The 23,919-nt window shown below is 46.3% G+C and overlaps 1 protein-coding gene across 1 annotated transcript in view; it reads left to right on the forward strand.

The window, feature by feature from the left end:
• The window catches only part of Pkd1l1 (polycystin 1 like 1, transient receptor potential channel interacting), a 130,872-nt gene that overhangs the window by 96,563 nt on the left and 10,390 nt on the right, over nucleotides 1-23,919 (forward strand). Inside the window, exons 38-49 of the mRNA XM_074058154.1 lie at nucleotides 1,120-1,282; nucleotides 2,974-3,109; nucleotides 4,163-4,247; nucleotides 4,656-4,832; nucleotides 7,292-7,410; nucleotides 8,251-8,361; nucleotides 17,221-17,344; nucleotides 19,214-19,297; nucleotides 19,838-19,989; nucleotides 20,585-20,819; nucleotides 22,901-23,005; nucleotides 23,151-23,291. Coding sequence (XP_073914255.1) covers nucleotides 1,120-1,282; nucleotides 2,974-3,109; nucleotides 4,163-4,247; nucleotides 4,656-4,832; nucleotides 7,292-7,410; nucleotides 8,251-8,361; nucleotides 17,221-17,344; nucleotides 19,214-19,297; nucleotides 19,838-19,989; nucleotides 20,585-20,819; nucleotides 22,901-23,005; nucleotides 23,151-23,291 — 1,632 coding nt within the window. The remainder of the gene's footprint in view (nucleotides 1-1,119; nucleotides 1,283-2,973; nucleotides 3,110-4,162; nucleotides 4,248-4,655; nucleotides 4,833-7,291; nucleotides 7,411-8,250; nucleotides 8,362-17,220; nucleotides 17,345-19,213; nucleotides 19,298-19,837; nucleotides 19,990-20,584; nucleotides 20,820-22,900; nucleotides 23,006-23,150; nucleotides 23,292-23,919) is intronic.

The raw sequence follows: 23,919 nt of genomic DNA on the forward strand, positions 1-23,919 counted from the left end.
CAGAGTCAGGCGAGCCAGCACACACACACACACACACACACACACACACACACACACACACACAGGGGCCGGTGGGGGTGGGGAACAGCAGAAGGACCCCTCAGTTTTTATCCCTGATACAGGACTGCCCCTTGCTCTAATGGAGGGAGCTCAGATTCACAATCTTCACAACTGACTAAAGTTAAGGTTTAGCGGAGGGCATAGGGGAAGAGTAGACATGATGGAAGCACAGACACGAGACTTAATTTGATTGGTATACCCAAAGACAAAAAAGCGAGCCATAAGGTGGGAATTTCTAGGATTCTGGGGAAACTGAGGCCTGAAATGACTGTTTGATATGAAATGGCAGCACCAAGTATATAATTAACCCATGGACCCAGGGTACCTTGAAGCAGAGATTCCTTTGGACAATGATTATCTTAAAACTAGCAGTCTGAGTTTTAGGACATCCAATGACAAATAATTCTCTGCTTAAAGGCAGAAACTTTACAACCAGGTGACATGCCACCCAGCACATAGAAGTGGGGATATTAGCTAATATCCACACAATTACAGACATACTCCATAGTGTGATACTGGGGGTGGGGGTTTCAATCCCAGGACCCTGAGATGAGAGTCTTATGCTCTATCAACTAGCTAGCTTTTTGACAGGAAAGACCCAAATTAGTTGATTCTCACATCACTCCTGCCCTATAGCTCCATGGCCCCTGCTCCTAGCCATGGTGTTATGCTCAGAATGCAGCATGATCTCCACTTCTAAGTGCCTGCTGGGGTTCTGGACCCCCTTCCTTTGAGCCTTTACTTAGTCCATTGCTCTTGGCTGCAGCTGTCCTCTAGCAGGTCATGCCTCTGAAGGAGAAGGATGTACTCAGCCTGATGCATGGAGCCACCTGTGGGCCACCAGCATTGCTCCGTGGGCACCCTAAGAGGTGGCCCCTAGAAGTTGACTTTGCTTCCTCCTTCGGAATTCACCAGAGGCCTGCACTTGACCAGGTCCCCAGGACCTGGATGTGACCAGGACAGGCCACACCTATCCTTTGAGGCAGTTGCAACAGTACCACTGTTGAAGCCACAACTATCTATGAAAGCATTGACCTTGTCCTGACATTATTATTCTAGCTTCCTGCATCATCCATTCTCTCTGGAAGTGACATTGCCTGGAGGGAGGCAGCAAGTGGCAGCAGTGCAGCCTGTCCAACCTTTGATCTGGAGGCCTGCAGGGCTGGCCACCATGAGACTGCTATGAATGAGAAGAGCCACCATGGATCTCTGCATCCACAAGGTAATATCCCTATGTGGTTGCAGTGAACAGCCCCTTCCTGCTGGTCCAACATTAGCCTGAGGCTTTTGGAAGAGCCAGTGTGAGTAGAAAGTTGGGCCAAATGTCACTAAGTGCTCTAGTCTCATCTAAAAACAGATACAGATCCATCTGAAAATGTGGCACCTAGCTTTGTCCCAAATCTTGGTAATTTCTGGTTTACCTTAACATAGGTTTGATCAGATCTTTAAAAGTCAGTATGAAACTCTGTACTTTTCTTTAAATATTCTGAAATTTGAAGCTTCACTCTTTTTTTTTTTTTTGGCAGTACTGGGGTTTGAAGTCAGGGCCTTATGCTTGCTAGGCTTGCTAGGCAGGTGCTCTACCATTGAGCCACTCCACCAGCCCATTCACTCTTTTTTTAATGCAAATTAGAGTGAGTAACAACCTATTTTCAAGTTATGCTGGAGGTTCAGCTCTTAGCTGGAAGAGGCAGGGAACTACCCTGCTAGAGTCTGGAGGTGCTCATGTCCTAGGCAGCCACATCCAGTGGCGAGCATGCTGACTGTCCGAGAAGAAGTGGGGAAAGAAGGACCATCCGTGCGTAAGGTTTGATGGGCTGGGGCCACATGGTTCATGGGCAAATGGTCAGAACAGGTCCTGGAGCACTGGTTACCAACAGCAGGTGGGCACAGCCCCATAGACAGTGGTTAGTAAGGCCTATGTGTGGGTCTGACTGAGGTACACACGGTGGTTAGGGGAAGAACAGATAAAAGGTCATTTCTGTGAGCAGGTGCGACCTCAGCCAGGGGAGGCGGTAGTACAGCACCAATATTGGCAAGCTGTCCCTAGGACTGGTCACCCTCCCCTGACAAGCTGGACAGTGAGTTGGGCTGGGAAGTTGAAGATCACCCTGGTGGACCAGACACTAAGGAGCATGTTGGTAAATTGTGGCTCAGAACAACTCTCTTGTCCCCTACAGCAACATGTTCCTTGTTTCCTGCTCAGCAAATGCCACCGGGTTTGTCCAATGCCAGCTCGCTGCTGGGAACTCCCTAGTCTATTAGGACATGACATGTTGTTCACTTGCTCTAAATGAACACAGCCTTCTGCTTCCAGATGTGCACTCCACGGGTTTTCCTCTCAGCAACATCCCTTGAGCAACGGAGCTCAATGACTCCCCTCCAAGACACAAAGGGCTGTGAAGGGTGACTTCAGTTTTGGGTATGACTCTGGAGAAGTATCATAGCAGACAAAGGATGACGATGGCCATGGAGAGTCACAGCCTTGTGTGCAAATGGCATGTGGGGTCTTGGTCCAATCAGAGTAGACCCTGCAGGTCCAAGTCAGCCTGCTTAGTTATTTGGGATCCAAGATGGAAACTGGTCCCTCCATGTCTAATGTTGGGGACCTCTTGGTTGGTTTTGGAGGACATGGCCCTGAGAGCTCCTGAGGGTGCTACCCCCAATCCTTCAGGCAAAGACCAGTGTCTCATTTATTCATTTCATTTGACAGGATGAAGTCCAAAACAGTGAGAGGGACCAATTCAAATGTTAATTTCTTCTGGAAACTTCCTCACAGACACAACAAAAATAATGTTTGAACAGATGTCTGGGCACCAAGTGGCTCAGTCAAAGTAACATACAGCTCACATCACGCTGGGTGGGTCTGACCAGCTCAGCTAACCCACCTGTCTCTGTCTTGCTCTTTCTTAGCTCCCAGCAGTGGTTTTGAGGGACTGATGTACCGGTGGTCAAGAGCCTGTCTTCCTTGGCTGAGCTCTGTAAGCTGGTTCATCTGTGGGTCAGCTTCGTTGGCCTGTGGTGTGGGGACAGGATTCCTTGGCTACAGGTGAGTTATTGAGGTTTTCAGATATCGTTGCATCTTTTTTGTGGAAGTCCAGCATTTATAAGGAGATTCCTGTGTTTCTGGAGACTCACAAAATTCAGTCATCAGATGTCACCATTACTGTTTTCTCCCTTACCCTCCCCACATTCTGTGGATGAGTAGAATCATATGCAAACCCCTAAGGGTCACTTGGCCTGACCAGGTCTGCCAACAGCCGCTCAGCCTAGGTGGAGTTCTGGGCCCACACTCAGGAAGGAAGGGCTCCACTCTGAGCTCCCAAGAGGGAAAGCTCTGACCTGGACACTCTAGCCAGAACCAGTTGTCCATCTTCTTGCATCATTTGAAAAAACATATGCCTGTGAGACAGGAGTTATGATTCATGTGTCATAGATTCCATTCTGTCCTTTCCCCCAACACACACACATGATGTCTCTTGGTCTGGCTCCTGAGCAACTCAGGCCACCATTGGAGACCCTAGGGTGATTCAGCATGGCTCCTCTGGGCCCACATGTCCTAAACCACGAGGAGCTCCAACCCAAGTTCCTTTCTTCCTGACAGTGTCCCTTCTCCCAACTGTACATGCGAAACCACTCTGAGGTAGGATTGGGTACTTGAACCCTTTCCAACCCTCAGCTATAACACAGGGACATTCAGTGCACTTGATCCAAAGATTGGGAGAGGAGCAGAAGACATACTCAAGAGTGGCCTGTCCCCTTACCACCAACCAGTTCATCTTCCTTCCTGCCTCATCTGTGCTGTGTTCTGTCCATAGGTTGAGTTTTCCTTTCTCTTAACACCAGCTAGCTTTCCTTCCTTCCCCACTTCCTCTTTCTTTCCTCCCTTCCTCCCTTGGTCTCCTCTCTTCTTTTATCCCCTCCCTCTTCTGATGGGCAGAAGGACACAATGCCCTCATCCAGCAGCCCTTCCTAGGCTACCACCTACTTACTGCCCCAATCTCCTGGTGGGAGGGCATCAGGGTTTTCAGACTACATCTCTGGGCCAAGTGGCAGTGACTTGTACCCTCGAGGTGCTGATAGACCACTCTCTCCTGGGCAGGCTTGTCTCAGTGCAGTGTATGCAATGGCTGTACCTGCTGTTCCTCTCCGTGGTCTGCTGTGTGTTTATCACCCAGCCACTTATGGTAAGATGCCCCTTGGCAGCAGAGGTGCCTCCTGTCTGCAGAACAACTGGAAGGGAGGGGACATGGTGACTGCATTTTGGGAATGCAGTACTTTTCTTTGAAGTTTGGTTTGAGACAGTAAGAAAACAGGGAGCCAGGCTCTGTGGTAAGGTCCACATGGGCCTGTTATTCAGACATCCTCAAAGCCTGCCAGGAATGAACCACTTTTGCCCACACCTTTCAGTTGAGAATGTGAGCCTCAAAGAACAAATGAGTAGGCAGCCAGGGTCTTGGGGACAGTGGCCACTGGTGTCTGGCAAGAACTGGAAGATGGAACCTGCTGGCTATGAGGGATCAGGAAGGCATCTCTGCGTGGAAGGGCCACAAACATAACGCTACTGACCATTTGTGTCCTGTCCTTCCTTCCAGATCTGCTGCATGGCCTTGGGCTTCGCTTGGAAAAGAAAAGACGATGATCAATTTTTCACTGAGTCTTTACGTGCAGCAACTAGGAGTCTGGACTTGGACTTGGAAGAAGGCTATGGAGCTCACATTCCCCTCTCTCCCAGCTGCTGCATGGCTGAGTGTGCAGAGGAGGCTGAAAAGGTGAGGTGATGTCTGCCATGTGAACGGCTTTCTAGAGAACAGTGTTGGATCCTGTGTCCTGCAGATCAGAACTCAGGCTTTGAGTTCAAATCTGGTTGCACCTTTTGGGACCCCACAGTATGCATTTTAATTTCTTATGCTTCTTCATGTATACATATGTGACAGTTAAGTGCATAAACTCAGTGAAATCAGAGCCTCAAGAAAGTGAGTGTGTTTAAAAGTATTGAAGCAAGTGAGAAATAATTCCTGGTCATGCTTTTGGAGAACTTTTAGGCCATTTACATTTCAGTGGGCACATAGGACATGTACTCTTTCCTTCCTTCCTTTCTTCTTTCCCTCTCCCTCTCTCCTTACCTCTCTCCCTCTCCCTCCTTTCTTCTCTTTCTTCTCCTCCCTTCTCTCCTCCCTCCCTCCTTCCTTCTTTCCCTCCCTCCTTCCCTCTGCTTCCCTCCTTCCCTCTTCCTTCCCTGCCTTCCCTCCTCCCCTCCCTGCCTCCTCCCTTTCTTCCTTCCTCCCTCCCTCCTTTCCTTCCTTCCTTCTCCCTCCCCTCCATCTCTCCTTCCTCCTTCCCTCTGTCCCCTTCCCTCCCTTCCCCTCTCTTACATCCTCTCTTCTCTCTCTTCCTTTCTCCCCTCCATCCCTTCCCTGCTTTCTTTCTTCTCTCCCTCCCTTGCCCTCTTCCTCCCTTGCCCCCTTCCTTCCTTTCTTCCTTCTTTCCTTCCTTCCCTCCTTCCTTCCAATACTCAATTTTTACCTGTTTTATCCATGCATTCTCTTGAGTGGTATGGATGACAGGAAAAAGAGAAAGGTGATCTAACCACCATGAAGAAATTCATGGGCTCCTATTGTGGAATGCAACCCCATCCTTGTAGAATAACTGTAAGACCTTAAACCAAGGACATAGCAGTCTCCCTCAGATGGTCTCTCTCCAACTCACCCCACCCCTGATCTCAAAGGAGCCCCATGTTCCAACAGGCCACACATCTACAGTAGATGACTTTTCCATGGCCTTCCTCTCCCAATCCTGGCCTCATTTGGACCTTCTGCCTCTGCTGAGAACATGCAGTCACCATCAGCTCTGTAGTTGTCTTTGTGCTGTTACATTTGCATGTGACTGACATTGACATGACCTTGTGAATTAGGCAGCATCATTGCACCCCACTTTAAGACGAGGAGCTAGAGGCTCAGCAAGGTGAAATAACAAGGCCAAGGTCACATAGCAGCCAGCAGAGGCATCTCACCCCTTCTCCTGCACCCTGCCCTCTAGCACCCTGCTTTCCTCACACCATCCATGTCAGCTTCCCTTGCTGCCTCAATGACTCTTCCTCTGTATTCCCCACGTACAGCTGCACCAGCCCTGGGCAGCTCCATTCTCTTTCTACAATCTCATTCTCAGTGCTGACATTCCTTTGACCAGTCAGGCTGTGGGTCAGGCTGATCTCTCTAACCCTGTGCCCATCCCATGAGCATCTTAAAGTCCAGATATCCAACCCACTGGCTTCCCACACATTCAGCCACAGAGAGTGCCCTTCTGAGGATGACAATTCAGCTGCAAGCATTTGAATCTCAAGCTCCAGTTCCCAAACTTTACTTCATGGCGTTTGTAGTGGCTATATGTTTCTCAAAAGCCCAAGGGCTTTGGGAAGAAGGGCTGGCATCTCTCACATGTCCCCTGAGCCTGACCCCAGACCTACTTCTGGATTGTGCATTGAGTAGACAAATGAATGGGTGAGAGATAAATGAGTGAATACTTCTGATGGGTTCATTTTTTTCTGGCTGCTGCTATGTCCTGACCATAAACACACACAGTATGAGAGCCGTAAATGTAGCATTCATGACAAAGTTCTCCTCGCTAAGACTGTACTTTAGAATGACTTTTCCAGTCTTTCAAGGTCTCTAAGAGAAACTACTGTGCAAATGTCAAAGCTAACTCCTGAAATTTCACAGGGTCAGGCATGCCTCTCCTGTGAACCCACAGTTTGCAGTGGCCCAGCTGCAAAACAGGCCAAAAGGCTTGCCTGAGCCAGGAGTGGAATTTTTGTTGTTGTTATTGTTTCGGTGTGTGTGTGTGTGTGTGGTACTGGGGTTTGAACTCAGGGCCCACACCTTGAGCCACTCCACCAGCCCTTTTTTTGATGGGTTTTTTTCAAGATAGGGTCTTGCAAAATATTTGCCCAGGGCTGGCTTTGAACCACTATCTTCCTGATCTCTGCCTCCTGAGTCACTAGGATTATAGGCGTGAGCCACTGGTGCCCTGCTAGGAATGGAGTTTTTAATGGGGCTGTTCTCCAATTCCTATCCCTCCCCAACAACCTGTATATGTTATCTGCACAAAGTACCTCTTTGACCCAAATACCAGGCAAAAAGCAGTGATGACTTGATTCTTGGCTTAGCAGGAATGCCAACAGCCTCGCTCCCTCTACCACCAGCCCAAGGTTCACAGCACTCTTCCCTAACAGGTCTTGGCTGCCCGACAACGACAGCGCCAGCAGCGCTGGGCCCGGCCACCATCCATGTCACAGCTAAGGGTCACCAGAGAGAGGCTGAGGAGAAAGAGCCGCACGCAGACAGCCGTGAGGTAGGTAGTGGCCTGGATGACAATGAACTTGCTCAGGTCCAGTGCCCCTTTCAGAGGTAGTGTCCTGTACCAGTGTTTGTTCTGAGATTGTCCACATTGAGGAAGGAGGTGTGTAGACAGCAAAATCCTCTCCCATAATGCATCTGTGCTCCAGCACATGGGATGCAGGGAAACAGAACTGGAGTCAGGAAGGTTGGCTTTGTAGCCCGTCCATTAGGAGAAGTGGGTTGAAAACTGGTACCCAGCAACTCACCCACAATCACATTCAATCTTACCCACAGCTCAGTAGACAAGCAATAGACCTGGGCACCCAAGGCTGTGAGAAACCATTGGTAAATACAGCACTTCTTCCCCAGGCATCAGTCTGGCCCAGTGACATTTTAAAATAATTTAAGCCAGACACCAGTGGCTTACGCCTATAATCTTAACTACTTTAGAAGCAGCGATCAGAAGGATCACAATTTGAGGCCATTCTAGGCAAATAGTTTATGAGACCCTATCTTGAAAATACCATCATAAAACAGGGCTGGTGCAGTGGCTCAAGCAGTTCGGTGCCTGCCTAGCCAGTGTGCGGCACTAAGTTGAAACCCCAGTACTGCCAAAAAATAAATAAATAAAAACCAGAATTAGAACCTGAACATTTTTTCAACCTTTAATGAGTTAATGAATGTAGACATCACTCATGAACAGCAGTCAATGAGAGAGAAGAATCCCCAGTACATCTCATACCTTACACAAACATTTCCTCTCATTCGTGATGTTTTACTGAAGGAAACACTGGGATGCCCATGCACCCACATGGGGTCTCCCGGGTGCTCATTCCAAACCCTCTTCCTGCAGAGACATTTCCATGTGTGTCTTCATGCCGCTTCTGCTCTTGTTTATAATACATGGGACATTTTCCCCAGATGAGTACTCTCTCAATCAAGCCATCCGGAGGGAATTTATCAGGTAGGAGATTTGGGGAACTCCTGTAGTTGCAGTAATTCATGGTCAATGCACACCCAAAGGAAGCTCAGAGTTCCACAGGGTTTCCTTCCCTTCCTTGAGAAAGCCAGCTCTGTCTTGGTCTTTCAGTACAAGCAGGGTCAGAAGACAGAACCCTACAGTCTAATCCATTCCTTTGGGCCATTCTACCCATGCATGATTAAAGCCCAGAGAAGGGTCACCACATCCCACATATGAAGTCTGGGGAAGGTTGTTAAGTTAACTCGCTAGACATTATTTCCCTGTTTTAAGGGGAGCCTCCATTCCCAGACTTAGGGCATGCGCCTAGCAACTCATATTGGGTCAGTCGTGGAACAAGGATGTTCCAAGGTCTTACCATTGTGTTTGGGGTTTTCTGTTTTGTTTGTTTGCAGAATCTTCAACAAAAAGCTTTGGTTGCAATTCGTAATGCAGCATACCCACTTTCAAACTGTCTGTACTATTCCCTCAAATTCCATACTATTTTTTAAGTATTCGTTTGTTTCTTCCTACTTTTAAAAGCAGTAGATTGTCATCATAGGTAATCATGGAAGAACTGAAAATCACAAAGTAGGAAAATTCCCATGTCACCCCGAGGCAGAGGTAAGGTCTGAGAGCAGTGGTCAGGCTGTATCCATTTCCTGTGTCTCAGAGTCTGTGACATTGGATGCATGCTGGCACCAATGTCTGTATTCAACTCAGTGGTCCTTTTTTATTGAAAGTTGTTATTAAATCCATGATCAGACTGTATTGCACCTGCCAAAAGCAGGCAGCCTGATAGGTTTTTCAAGGTGGTTTGATTTCAATTCTGAAGTTTACAATTTGATGTGCTATTGGTGATTCACTAAGATTTCAGTGACAGGAAGTCAAATCATTGTCTGTATTCCAGGATTTACTTTCTCCTTCTACACAGAATATTTTAAGGCACATCTCTGCAACATTTCTACGAATGTGCTGCTTTTGACTAAGCAATCCAGTTTGATGTAAATATTTTTGTTGTTTTGGGGGAGCAGGAGTGGGTGGTCAGAAAATCTATTTGCTCTATATATTACTTAAGAATATTGACTGGCAGAATGGCTCAAGTGTAGAGCACCCGCTTAGCAAGTGTGAAGCCCTGAGTTCAAATGCCAGTATTGCCAAAAAAAAGAATATATTTTTATCTTCTGCAAAAGAGAGGGCTATTGCTACTCAACCAGATAGTGGTCAGCAAATATCATCCTTTCTTGTTAGTTTTAGGACTCACTAACAAGGTAAGTCACCGTTCAATGGTGAGCTCAATGACTCGACTTCATGTTTCTGAGATTCTAGCAGTAAAGCTAGCTGGTATTTTCTGTGCCAAGGTCTACAAAAGTCACAGTGGTTTCTGTAGTGATTTCTCAGCTGTCCCTCAGAACAGGCGCACAGCTAGTGCCAGTAGATGACGCTGTGAGCAAAACAAAGAGACTGTGGAAAAGGAAACCCAAGCATGAAAGATTGCTAGCTTTGGCTAATTTATTTTCATTTCACATTTCGTATGTCACAACTCTTGACATTGCTCGTATGCACTGCTGCCTCTCAATATTCAAATCAGAAATACCACGCTGAGCTGTTTGTGACTTATCCACACGCATGTGTAGATGAACCCCTCAAATGGTGACCCCCCCACCCCGGGAGAGACCCTATGTTTCCCACAAAGATGCAACACCTCACCCCTCTGGCTGCTCTGCCATCAGGCAGTGATAAATTTATGTGTCCTGGTTCAAAATGGAATGTTTAAAGTGGACCCTCCCAGCCTCACCCCTCCTCCACCCAGTACCTAATCTGAAACATCAACAACACCTGAGGATCTGTTGTTAGTTGCATTCCAGAGAGGAGTGGAGCCCAGCAGGGCAGAGGGATTAATTGAAAGGCAGGGACTGGCCTGGGCTCTCTGTGGCCTAGGGACCAGTGGCTGTCTTTTGACTGTGAGCTGCAGAGGAAGGGTGTGAGGAGGGGGGTGGGCTATTTGGAGTTCTAATCTTCACACACACAAGAAATGATTGCGCTGCTGGACTCTGTCATACTTAAATGTTGTATTCTGAGTGCTTTTGAACTCAGTAAAGACTTGATGCAACGCCAAGTAAATCAAAACAAAAATAAACCAAATAAAGCACCAATAAATGAAAGAGGTGCTCCATCCAAGGACCATATGTGGAAAAACACTGCTGTTTTATCTTCCATGTTGCTTAGCTGGCTGTGTAGACCTACTTTGTGTAATTGCTATGATTAGTATAGACAAGGCTGGAAATGTTCTTGCACCCCTTGGTTCACTTCCTGCCCTCTGGTGTGCCACAAATGAGCACAGGGCGGATTCATCTGGGTGTGGAACGTCTCAGCTCTGGTCACATTCAGGTCATTCTGGACTTCGTTCCTTTAATGCCATCCCAGCAGAGAGCAAGTGTTCAGAGATATAACATTTCTCTGAAGTTGTGCAAACTTGGACTGAAGGTGTAGTCTAGTGACAGAATGCTTGCCTAGCATGCACAAAGCCCTGGGTCATGCCTTGGCATGGGCGGAAGGGAGGGAGGAAGGGACAGGGGAGAGGGAAGTGTGGGAGGGAAAGGAGGGGAGAGAGGGGAAGAAGGAAGAAAGAAAGGGAGGGAGGAAGAGAGGGGAGGGAAGCGAAGGGAAGGGAGGGAAGGAGGGAAGGGAAGGGGGAGTGAGGAAAGGAAGGAAGAAGGAAGGGGGAGGGAAGGAAGGAGGGGAGGAAGAAAGAAAGGAAGGGGGAAAGGAAGAAAAGGAAGGGAGGAAGGGAGGAGGGGGTGGAAGAAGAAAGGAAAGGAGGGAGAGAGGAAGGGAGGGAAAGTAAGGGAAGGAGGAAGGAAGGAAGGAAGGAAGGAAGGAAGGAAGGAAGGGGAAGAGAAGGTTGGAGGGAGAGAGGAATGAAGGGCAAGTTCAATGTGGCTAAAAAACTTACACTACTTTATTATTTTAAAAATACAGAATATGGCCCACATTAGGCAATCAATGTACAGTCAGTTTGTCTGTCACATGCTCGTGCTGCCAAGAGCAGATGCTGAACACTTTTCTGTGTTGAAAGTTCAGCGCCCTCCTTTTCCTTCCTCTTCCCTCTCACTGCCTCCCTGTGCTCCTTTCTTTGATGGCAGTGACTGCAGAGCTGTGTCTGCATGCGTGGTGTGCCTGTCTCATCTCCTCACATCTCTCCTGGGGCCTCTGTTTCTGAGTCACACCTTTTGTATACTTCAGCAGCTCTCCCACTTGCTTACCAATTTTTTTCCATTTTAATTTGATTCTTTATTAATGTGGATATAGAACATGACAGACAAGACTGAAGCCTGTTTTCTGTCCTCTCCTGGTGCTTCCAACCTCCCAACATCACCGTTCTCAACTTGGTTGTACGCATCCTGTCTATAATTCTTTGTGTACGTATATATCATAAGCACATGTAAGTGTGTTTTATTTGTGCTTAGAATTTTTATGTGAAACCTCCTGTTTTATTCTAGATTAGTATATCATTTTTCCCTTTTTTTCCTCCCTTCTACTGTCATACTCCTTTGTGTTATTCCTTGATTTATTAACATATTATTATTGTATTGGGGGTACCTGTGGATTTACAAAAGTTCTTATAATATATCTAAGTTGAATTCACCCCTCCATCATTCTCCTTTATCCTCCCTTCCCCATTCCTGGAATAGTTTCAACAGGTCTCATTTTTCCATTTGCATACATGAGACATAATATCTCCACCATATTCACCCTCCTACACCCTTCCCTCAAATCCTCACCCCTCCCTCTGGTAACCCCTCCAAAAAATAGGACCTGTTTTACCTTTTTTTTCTCTGTTTTTGAAAAAAAAAGACATTTTTGTTTGTTTAAGATAGCTACACAGGGAGTTTCCTTGTGACATTTCCATGTATATATGTATTATAACCCGAATTGGTTCATCCCCTCTATTTTTCTCCTTTCTACCTTATAAGAAGTTCCCTTCTTATAGTGATTTCAACAGGTTTAAAAATTCTATATTCATTCTCATATAGAGAGTACATCAACCATATTCACCTTCTTGACACCCTTCTTTTGCCCTCCCCCTCTTGTATGTGACCTCCCCTTAGCATGACCTGTTTTTCATAATACTGCTGTATTTTTATTGGGTCTATATTCCACATATGAGAGAAAACATTCGTTCTTTGACTTTCTGAACCTGGCTAACTTCACTTAAGATGATGTTCTCCAGTTCCATCCATTTACCTGCAAATGACAAAATTTCATTCTTCTTTGTGGCTGAGTAAAATTCCGTTGTGTATGAATACATTTTCTTGATCCATTCGGGTAGTGGGGCATCTTGGCTGTTTCCACAGCTTAGCTATTGTGAATAATGCTGCAATAAACATGGGTGTGCAGGTGTCTTTATTGTAACCTGACCTACATTCCTTAGGGCATATATCTAGGAATGTTTTTGTACGGCCAGTCTACTTTTAGCTTTCTGTGGAGTCTTCGTACTGTCTACCATAGTGGTTGTACTAGCTTACATTCCCACTAGGAGCATATGAGGTTCCTTTTTCCCCACATCCTCACCAACATTTGTTGGTGGTGGTGTTCTTGATGGTAGCCATTCTAACAGGAGTGAGGTAGAATCTTAACAAGGTTTTGATTAGCATTACCTCTATGACCAGAAATGGTAAGCATTTCTTCATGTTTTTTTTTAAAAGATTTGTTCAGTTCATTTGCCCAGTTCTTCATTGGGTCGTTGATTTTTGGGGAGTTTGGTTTTTTCAGCTCCCTGTTTATTCTGGTTATTAATCCCTTGTCAGATGTACAGTTAGTCCTTGGTTTAGAAGTTTCACCTTCCTTTGCTGTCTTTTTTTTAATGATTAATCTTTGCATTTTAACATGTACATATAACACATAGTGTTCATTTGCTCAGGGTTTCATGCATAGTTTGACTAGGGTCTTAGACAAGTGTAGAATTGACAACCAACACCCAACAAACATCCTGCATAAACTAGACTCTAAAAATGTAAAACCAGCAAAGACCATGCACTCAAATGAAGGGAAGTAATCTCTCTTTAAGGAAAAGGAAATAAAACCAGTCAGATCTAGACTTTTATTCCCAGGTTTGGAAAATATTTAACAATTTATAGTCCATACCAATTGTTGAAACCACAGCTCTCTATTAATCCATATGTTAATGACCTTTCCTTTGTCCTTGAATTCTTTTTATACTGACCAATATTTTGGTCATGACTATATAATTTTTGGGGGAGGGAGGACTGGGATTTGAACTCAGGGCTTCACGCTTGCAAAGCAAGTGCTCTACCACTTGAGCCACACCTCCAGTCCATGACTATAAGGTTTTGTTTTTTGTTTTTTGGGTTTTTTTTTTTTTTTATTTGTATGTGCATACAATGTTTGGGTCATTTCTCTCCCCTTCCCCCACCCCCTACCCCCGTACCCCCTCGCTACCAGGCAGAAACTATTTTGCCCTTATCTTTAATTTTGTTGAAGAGAGAGTATAAGCAATAATAGGAAGGACCAAGGGTTTTTGCTAGTTGAGATAAGGATAGCTATACAGGGAGTTGACTCGCATTGATTTCCTGTGCATGTGTGTTACCTTCTAGGTTAATTCTTCTTGATCTAACCTTTTCTCTAGTTCCTGGTCCCCTTCTCCTATTGGCCCCAGTTGCTATAAAGTATCTGCTTTAGTTTCTCTGTGTTAAGGGCAACAAATGCTATCTAGTTTTTTAGGTGTCTTACCTATCCTCATACTTCCCTTGTGTGCTCTCGCTTTATCATGTGATCATAGTCCAATCCCATTGTTGTGTTTGCCCTTGATCTAATGTCCGCATATGAGGGAGAACATACGATTTTTGGTCTTTTGGGCCAGGCTAACCTCACTCAGAATGATGTTCTCCAGCTCCATCCATTTACTTGCAAATGATAAGATTTCATTCTTCGTGGCTGTATAAAATTCCATTGTGTATAAAGACTATAAGATTTTAAAAACACATTTTCTAGGTGGGGGCTGATGGGGAGAGATGACAGGGGCAATGTAAATAGTGTACATATAAAACTAATTGGAATTATTACTACAAATCCCACCCCCCAGTATAAAGAATATATCCTAATAAAAAATTTATTTTAAAAAAAATTTCCTAAATTGTCTACAAAAGCTGCCCTCAGTCGCCAAGGGAATGAGTTCCTGCTCCACACCCTTGTATGGGAATAAGGTTTTTGTCATTCGACCCTTCTGCTGTCTCTGGAGAACAAAGGCCCTGCTGGATAGCGTCTGCCTGCCAACTTCCGTGATGGAAATGGTACCACCATCATCTGCTTCACACTACCACGGTGACATCCCTGGACATGAGTTGGGAAGAGACGGGCACAGCTGGATCTCAGGCTGGAGCTAGCTGCTCAGTCACAAGCTCTCTGGAACTTTCTTCCCAAGTCCAGTTTGTCAAGGCCACAAAGGAAGGACTTGTCTGCAGTCCATACTTTGGAGTAGTCTTGTTACCAGAATCCAAGGAACCTACTGCTTGCCCCTCTGTCAAAAAAAGGAGAGACAGAAATCAGGGGAAGGAAACAGATTTAGTCAAGGCCAGTCCTGAGGAAATAGAGGAGACATTTGAGGGGGCAAGGGAGAATTTCGAGTGAACCCTTGCTACAGGCTAGACTTGATTGTGGAATAGACAGGACAATTAAAATTGTGCATACCTGGAGGACTTGACTTTCTTTTCTCTCTTTTTTTGTCTCTCTGTCTCTCTTGCAGTACTGGGTTTTGAACTCAGGACCTCATGCTTACTAGGCAAATGCTCTACTGCTTGAGCCATGCCTCTAGCCCTTTTTGCTTTTAGTTATTTTTCAGCTTGTGATTTTTGCCTAGAGCCAGCCTCAGACTTTGATTTTATTCATCTATACCTCACGTATATAGCTGGGACTACAGGCATGTATCACCACACCTGGCCTTTGTGTTTATATCCTTTTCTAGCATCTTATCACTTCTCCCTCAGAAGTATTTTGGTCTTCCCTTTTCATGGACAAAGATTTGGATAAACAACCACATCACAGCCATTTCTACTTGCTGTGGATGTACCCATGAGCATGTTATCCTGACCTCTTTTCTTCCCTTCATGAAGTCCACCTGAGAGAGTTTTGTAGCCTTAGGTGAGAGGTACTTTGCTTTCTGGGGAACATGTAGTTTTCCCCTTTCACCTCTGGCTGAAGTCCAGAGCTAAGTCAGTGCTGCCAAGAGCAGCCTCAGCTTAAGTTTGTGACCCTTTTGTGTTGTGTGACTGATCTAAAGTCACATGTTTAGTCAGTTTGAAATTCTTTCAGGGCTCCCTTAATTCAGGCCTTGGTGGAAAAGTGAAGCTAATAGCTACTAAGTGTAATCAGGGTGTTTATTGGGGAAGCTGGGGGTGAGGCTCAGTGGTACCCCAGCATGTACCCCATGAGGCCCCTGGCTCCACCCACTTCGTCACAGACCAAAGAAGTTAATAGAGAACTAGAGTTCGTTGACTCCTTGCTGTCCAGGACTGCCCTTCACCTGTGGCTGTCACCCAGTGCTCACAGCCATCATGGGAGACAGGTTCTGATATGCCTTGTTGGCAGTCAGTGTAGAGAGAGGATGGAGCCTTGGTTTCCCTTGTCCACTACCTGCCCTGTGCCTTCTGCACAGCCATGCAGGCCTCCCCTCTCTTGCTAGCCTCCCAGGCACATAGATGTCCTTGTTGTCCTGGAACGCCTTCCTTGGTGACCAGGTGACTCCTTCCTCATGGCCCTTGGATCTTTGCTAATGTGTAACCTCATACTGGTGTGCTCCATGGCTTCTTGAACTAAAATCTCTACTTGTCCAGTCTCCACTTCCCATCATTCCTAGTTCTTGTTCACATTTATCACTGACATACTGCATGTTTCACTTATGTATCTGTTCCTTGCTTATGTTGGGTTTCAGTGGCTCACACCTATACTCCTAGCCACTCAGAAGGCAGCGATCAGGAGGATCGCAGTTCAAAGCCAGCCTGGGCAAATAGTTCATGAGACCTTGTCTCAAAAATACCCAACACAAGGAAGGGATGGAAGAGTGGCTCAAGTGGTAGAGTAACTACCTAGCAAGTATGAGGCCCTAAATTCAAACCAGTACCGCCAATCCCACTGCCAAAAAAAAAAAAAAAAAAAAAAAAAAGATGGGTCTCTGTTCCAATAAATCCATCACAAATTGAAACTATCATCAGTTGAGAACACATTGATTACAATACACCTGGCCTGTCTTGTGCACTAGCTTGACTAGCCTGCCTTGACTGAGCTCACAGTGGTCACACTCACCTACAGATGGGTGACATCTTTTAACAAAAACCTGCTCTATGATAAAGGCTTGGAGTGCTCGCAGGATTTATTGGCTCCTGGGGAGGTAACACTTCACCTGGGCTGGGCATCTCCAATGGGCAGGATATTGCCTTGCTCCTCCACCCACACTCTTGTCATGCCTCTGTCACACCACAGATGTAAACAACAGAACAGTTAATGACTGAACTTTTATACCATTGTAAAGTCAAAAAATCCTAAAAAAAGAAAGAAAGAAAACATTGCTGTTGGGGAGCCCCACACGGTGCTTAGAAGTTGTAGAGTGACACTTGTTGAATGATGGAGTTAGAAAACAAACAAGTACTTCTTCCATCTTTCTTTCTTCCCACTGAAGAGCAAAGTCAATCCCAGAGTTCATGTCTTCTGTGGCTGGTGGCTTTGGTTGAATTTCCACAGAGTCCCTGAAATTGCAATGAAAGAACAATTGTCAGGAAAGAATGTTTTTGTTCTCTCTCTTGTTTCATGGATATAGAAGCAACCTTTTGTTTTTGTTCTTGAATTTAGAAATGGCAGACACTCCTTGGGGAGCCTGAGAAGCACCGATGACTGGTGGGACTGGAGTATGACCACACTGCTGGACGGGCTGCACTCCAGAGGCCCCTCTGCTGCTGGGGGGCCGGGGGCTCAGGTGTGTGTCCCTCCTCCCCTCTGCACATCTCCTCCGAATTCATAGTGGGGTCAGCACAGGTGACACCAGGGAAGGTGTTGATGACTGTGCGGTGTATGGTCTGTGGCTCTGCCGTAGCCACAGAGCTCCTGTTACTCCACCTGCTAGGCTGGCTTATTCTTCCTGTTACACCCTCCTTGGCTAGGCGAATTCTATACTTTCCAGCATGAGCCAGACAGAGGGACACCATATAGGATCCCTCAGGCCAATGGGGTGCAGGGTGAGTAGATGGAAGACCCTAGTTCTGGTGGACTGGCCTGACCAGGGGTGTCAGGAGGACTTGGAGCAGAGGAGGAACAACCAGCTAAGATGAGCATCAGGGAAGTTTCTGGAAAAAGGCAAGGCTGGTCCTAAGTTCAGCAGAAAAAGCAAATGTGTATTTTGTTCAATCCCATTCTCTGCTTATATTTGACTTTCTCCCCTCCCTCCTTTTTTAAAAAACACAGTATCTCTGTCCTGAATTCCCCCAATGCTACTTTTTTAAATTTTTGTCAGATTCTACATGGTATCGTGAGGTGACAACAATGGTGAAATTTGAAAAGGTGAAAAAAAAATAGATCATTCTTAGGAGGTACAGATTATGAAGATGACATTTGTTTTTTCTTGAGTTTTTTTTTCCAGTGTGTTTTCTTTTTGAAAAAATTTTTATTAGCACATAACAGTTATACAGAGATGTACGCTGTGATATTTACAAATGTGCTTACAATTTACCTTAGTTAGATTTACCCCTCCATCTTTCTCCCTCTTCCTCCCTTCTCCCCTACTTAGAAAAATTTCAACAGGTTTCATTCTTCTATCTTCATGTATGGATGCAAAATACACCTACCCATATTCACCCTTATTCTCTCCTTTCTTGTGCCCACCCCCCTTCCCATGTTTCCCACCTCCAGAAAAGACCTATTTTTACCTCCTGTCCTTCATTTTTTTTACTTGCTCCATCATTCTCCCTTTTCCCCTCTCCCCCCCACCCCATTCCTGGAACAGTTTCAGCAGGTCTCATTTTTCCATTTTCATACATGAGTGCATAATATTCCACCATATTCACCCTCCTACACCCTTTCCTTATATCCTCCCCCTCTCACTGGTGCCAACCCCAAGACAGGACCTGTTTTAACCTTCCTGTTCTCCATTTTTCAAAAAAGACATTTTTGTTTGTATAAGATAGCTATACAGGGAGTTTCCTTGTTGTGACATTTCCATGTATATGTGTATTATAACCCAAATCAGTTCATCCCCTCTATTTTTCTCCTTTCTGTCTCATTCCCCTTATGGTGATTTCAACAGGTTTAAAAATTCTATATTCATTCCTGTATAGAGAGTACCTCAACCATATTCACCCTCTTAACTTTCTTCTTTTACCCTCCCTCTCTCATATGTAACCTTCCCTTTGCGTGACCTGTTTTCCATAACATTTCTTGCATTTGTATTGGGTCTGTATTCCACACATGAGAGAAAACATGACAGCCTTTGTCTTTCTGAACCTGGATAACTTCACTCAACATGATGTTCTCCAGTTCCATCCATTTACCTGCCAATGACAAAATTTCATTCTTCTTTGTGCCTGGACAAAACTCCACTGTATATAAATGCCACATTTTCTTCATTCATTGAAGACAATATTCGAACCCTAGCTCTTCCCCAAGACAAGGCTGGGGAGGGAGGTGCCATCTTCCTTAGCAAGTTGGTGGCATCTTTGGAATGGTTTTCGAAAGAAGGTAGAATCCTGACCTCCAATTTGGTAGGCACAAGCATCCCAAGCTTCCCCGAGCCTTTCATTGCCACTTGCTGACAGCATGTGTATAGTGCTCTGAGTCTCTTTGCTTTTTTCAGCCTGGAGCCCTCGGGGGAAAATGCTACCTAATTGGTGCTTCAGTAATGAAGCAGACCAAAGTTTCTCCCAGCAGAACACACAAGGTAAGACGTTCTGCTTTTGCTTCTACACGTGAGTTGAACTGGAAAAGTCTGGGAGACATTGGAATAGGAGCCTGACAGATGATGTCAGCTTCCCAGAGCACTCAAGAATGAGTCGTTAGCCGCCAGGGCTGGGGAGAGGAGGACGCTCAGCCTCTGCTCTTCTCCAAAGGCCTCTCCTCATCTTGGCATTCTGGTGACAAGGTTTACCTTGCTCACTGTTGGGGCTTAGAGTCTGGTGTTCCAGTCAGAAGCAGGTCTTTTACTCAAAGAACCAAATACTTCTTTTCATGTGAGGAAAAGGGCCCCAAGATAAGTGTTTTCCTGTAATGGAGAACTCTGCTAGTTGGTCAGGTACTGGTCTTCAGCAGGTGGAGTTGTCATCCTGCTAGAGCCAGAGACACTGACGCGTCTGCAGAACAGGCTATGAGGGACCAGGATACCAGGTTGTTCCTGGGTGTGGCCAGGGCTCAAGAGCCCTGCATGCAAGCAGACTGGGAATAGGGACTTATAGCTTCTCTTGATTGGCACTTTCCTCCACAGCCTTCCAGGACATTCTTGGCACTCATTGAAGACTCTGTTCCTAAATGGAGCCCTGAAGTTGGAGTCATTGAGGACAGAAATGTGACCCCCAGTGGTCCCAGGGCCTGCAGGGCAAGAAAGGAGGGCTGTGTACATAGCCTGGGCAAAACAAGGTGGGTGCAAGTCAGGGACAGTGTCCATCTGAGCCTGCTGGACGGTTCCCAGCCCAGGCACCATGGACGTGGAGTGCCTACAGCAAGCAAGGGAGACAATGCCACCACCATCAGGGCCAGAGAGGACATATTATCAGATGGTCCTTAGCTCATGGCAACAGGACATCTCTGTTCAGTTACAGTAGTGGGTGCTCAGAGGAATGCAAAAAAAAAAAAAAAAAGAAGGAAATGATCTACCTGTTACCAAATAGGGATTAGTGAAAAGTGGCTTCTTTCCAACAGTGGAGTCCATTATAGAAAGAGGAGAGTGAATATTCTAGAAGGCTTGGGGAGGGTATTGAGCATCTGTCCCCAACATTGTATAAATGAGCTCAATCCTTTCCCATCTGCTGTAGGCAAAAGGATAGAGCAAGGAGAGATGCACAGTGGTCCTTAAGACACTGAGCAGCCACCTTGTCCAGCACTCTGCAACTTCAGGGGTCATTGTCCCTGTGAAGGCATTAGGCATTCCCAGCATGGCACAATGGGTCAGGTTTTTCTGTGGGCTCCAAAGCCTGGCTCCCTCTCCTCCAAGTGAGTCCTTTCTACTCTCCAGAGCGGAAGCCTATGAGGCCTTCACCGCCCTCAGGGCCAGCAGGTGGATCGACAGCAGCACCAAGGTGGTGTCTGTGCACTTTACCCTCTTCAACCCTCCAGCCCAACTCTTCTCGAGTGTGACCCTGAACACAGAGGTTCTCCCCACAGGAGGCCTGGTCCCATCCTTCCTAGTGGAGTCATTCAGCATCTTCACTAGTGATTCCACCCCGCATTACCACCTCCTGCTTGCCAAGGTGAGTTCACCTGTCTCTCCAGCTTCCTGGATGAACATAAGTTGGTGAGGCCTCACCTGGGCTGGGCACCCCCACTGGAAAGGACACTGGCTCGCCCCTCCACCCATACCCTTGTCATGTACCCATCACATCATAGGTGTGGGACACATGAGACAAAGAAAATCCCCATTGTGGGGTTTGATACTGTTTGCAATTTCAGGCACCCAGAGGGGTATCTGGAAATGTATCCTGCCCGGACCAGGGGGACCACTGTACAGAACCACTGTACAGAAACTGGGTGACTCAATAACAAGCATTTATTTAACACAGTTCTGAAGGCTGGAAATCTAAGATCAAAGGTGCTGGGAAGGTGGGGTTCTAGTAAGGGCTGTGCTCCTCACTGTGTCCTCCCATGGCTCCCTCTGCAAGAGTGAATGAAGAGAGTACATGGGCTGTCTGGCATCTCTTTGGGTAAGGACACATGATCATAAAGGATCAGGGCCCCACCCTAACACCCTCAATTAATCTCACTTCTTCTGAGGCCTCCATCTCCAGATACAGATACATAGAGGCCTTGGGATCTGAACAATAAGCTTGGGGGACACCAACCTTTGATAAAGTACCCAAGTCTGGGTGAAATGGAGTGGTTCACAGAACAGAGACCCAGCAGCCATCTTGAGCTCGCCTCAGGAACTTTGCTAGATTTTTGCCTCATTTAGATTTTCTGCCGTGAAGAACCAATTCTTGTTGTCACTCCAGATCAAGGGTAGTTGGCCTCAGGAGTGGAGAGGAGGAATCCCAAGAGGCTTTGGAGGCTAGGGACTTTTCAGAGGCACATTCAAGGCTGAATCTGGGAAGGAGCTCAGAACTGTGTGGCATGGGTGGACAGGAGGTGGGAGGACTACTGGGCAGAGTCTGGGCTCTCTTGGGATGGGGTGGAGGGACACTTGCCTCTGACACCAAAAAAAAAAAATCAGTAATCAAAGTGATTTGTACTCTAGTGAGATCATTGTTTGTTTTTGTTTTTGTTTTTGTTTTCCCATGGGACTAGGGTTTGAATTCAAGCCTTACACCTTGAGCCACTCCACCAGCCTTTTTTTTTGTGATGGGATTTCTAGACCTAGGGTCTCACAAACTATTTGCCTTGGGCTGGCTTTGAACTGCAAGCCTCCTGATCTTTGACTCCTGAGTAGCTAGGATTGCAGGCATAAGCCACCAGCATCAGGCTGGTGCGATATTTTAAAGTACCAGAATCTATGCAAAAACACCATGATGGACAAAATTTTACAAGTTTAGACTTTTCCTCAGCCTTGACCTTCAGGACAGCATAGAACCACTGTTCCTAACACCTTCCCTTAACCTCAAAGTGAACTTGGCTCTGACTGTGTTTTTAGCATCTTAGAGCAGCCCATGGGACACAGTCCGTACAGCTCCAAAAGAGGACAGAGAGGGGGTTGCAGACAGTCACTGATGAGTGAATAAAGAGTCTGGATTGGTGCGTGAATACAGGGGCTGTGAGGCAACACATAATAGTGGGAACACTACTTAGAAAGAACTCTATCATACAAGATCTTTGGAAGACTTTCCTTGGCCAAGGAAACTGAGATAGATAGATAGATAGATAGATAGATAGATAGATAGATAGATAGATAGATAGATGCATACATACATACATACATAGACAGACAGATAATATAGATGATAGATAAATACATAGATGACAGATAAAGGATAGATAGAGAGATGATACATAGACAGAAGATAGAAAGATAGAAGAGAGAGAAAGTTTACAATGGTTTCATATTTCAGGTGTCTCATGTGTGTGTGAAGACTTATTGCCCTGAGTGGAGCTAAGAAAGGGCTTGCATGGAGATCAGGTGGCCCATGGTAGCTCTGGACATCCATATCCCCTCTTCCAATCTCTGTTGAGCCCATTGTTGGGTTTCTGTGAGCCTTTGAAGTGCCTATTGAAGGCAAGGTTATTATCAAATGCTATAGATCAAGAAAGTGAACACCAGGGAAGCCAGCCAGAAGTTCAGATCTTGAAAGAACAATGTATCTTAATTTTTAGCTGCCTTTCTTGTTTCTTTTCTCCCTGACAGCTGGTCTTCCTGGTGCTCAACCTGACCCACCTCTGTTTTCAACTCAGCAGAATGGTTGAAAAAGGCATCCTCAGCTACTGGCGAAGCCCAAGAACCTGGCTGGAGGTAGCCTCCTTCAAATATTTTCTTTGTGAGGTGGAGCCACTGTGGTAGTTTTTTATGTGTCTAGTTAGCGTTTTTGCAGTCAATTTATGACTGAGTATCAGTGGTTACCAGAAGGGCCCTTCCTCACAGCTACCTGTGGTTGCAGCTCTCAGTGGTTGGAGTGGCCCTTGCCTACTACACAGCCTCTGGCTACCTCGCTACCCTTGCTGGGGATGTCGCTGATCAGTTCCGCCAAGGACTTGGTCTGGTGTTTGTGGACCTCAGTGTGATGGCACTGTGGAATCAGGTATGGGGGAAGGCTCAGAGCCACCATGACTGATGCTGTCCAAGACAGACATCGCCCAGGTTCAGAATGTACAGATGGTGGATTTGTGCCATGTTCAGGGCTAGTGCTCTGGGCTTGCAGAGGGTGGTGGTCAGAATAGCTAATAGCTTGGGGAACTGACGGCCTGGTGTGAAGCTGGGCACCCGTGGATCCCGCATGGGGCAGGACTTGAGAGCCTGAGCCTCCACAGTACCCACGGTGGCAAGAGGAAGCAGGCATTGATGCACTGTGACGTGCCTGGAAGTCTCCCTTCTTCTGGTGACAGTCCTAGCCACAGGTGATCTTTACAAGTGAAAGGGAAAGACCTGGATCCCCTGCTGGGGAGAAATCTGGCCTCCAAGCCTTATACCTCCATTCCCCTGGGTTCCCATCTACAGAATAGGGCCTCCTACCAGAAGAAGCAGGTATATGTGTGCAGGATGGATTTAGGCAAGCCTCATGGGGTCGGGGGTAGGGAACCATCACAGCCTGCCCACCTCATGCCAAGTGAGTGTGTGGATTCTGCTACACTTCTCCCTTGCCCTGCTGCACACACAGCTAACCTCTCCCCTACCACAGGCCTCCCTAGCCTCACTTTCCACCTACCTTG

The sequence above is a fragment of the Castor canadensis genome, chromosome 2 (genome assembly GCF_047511655.1).
Source record: "Castor canadensis chromosome 2, mCasCan1.hap1v2, whole genome shotgun sequence".
Taxonomy (NCBI): Eukaryota; Metazoa; Chordata; class Mammalia; order Rodentia; family Castoridae; genus Castor; species Castor canadensis.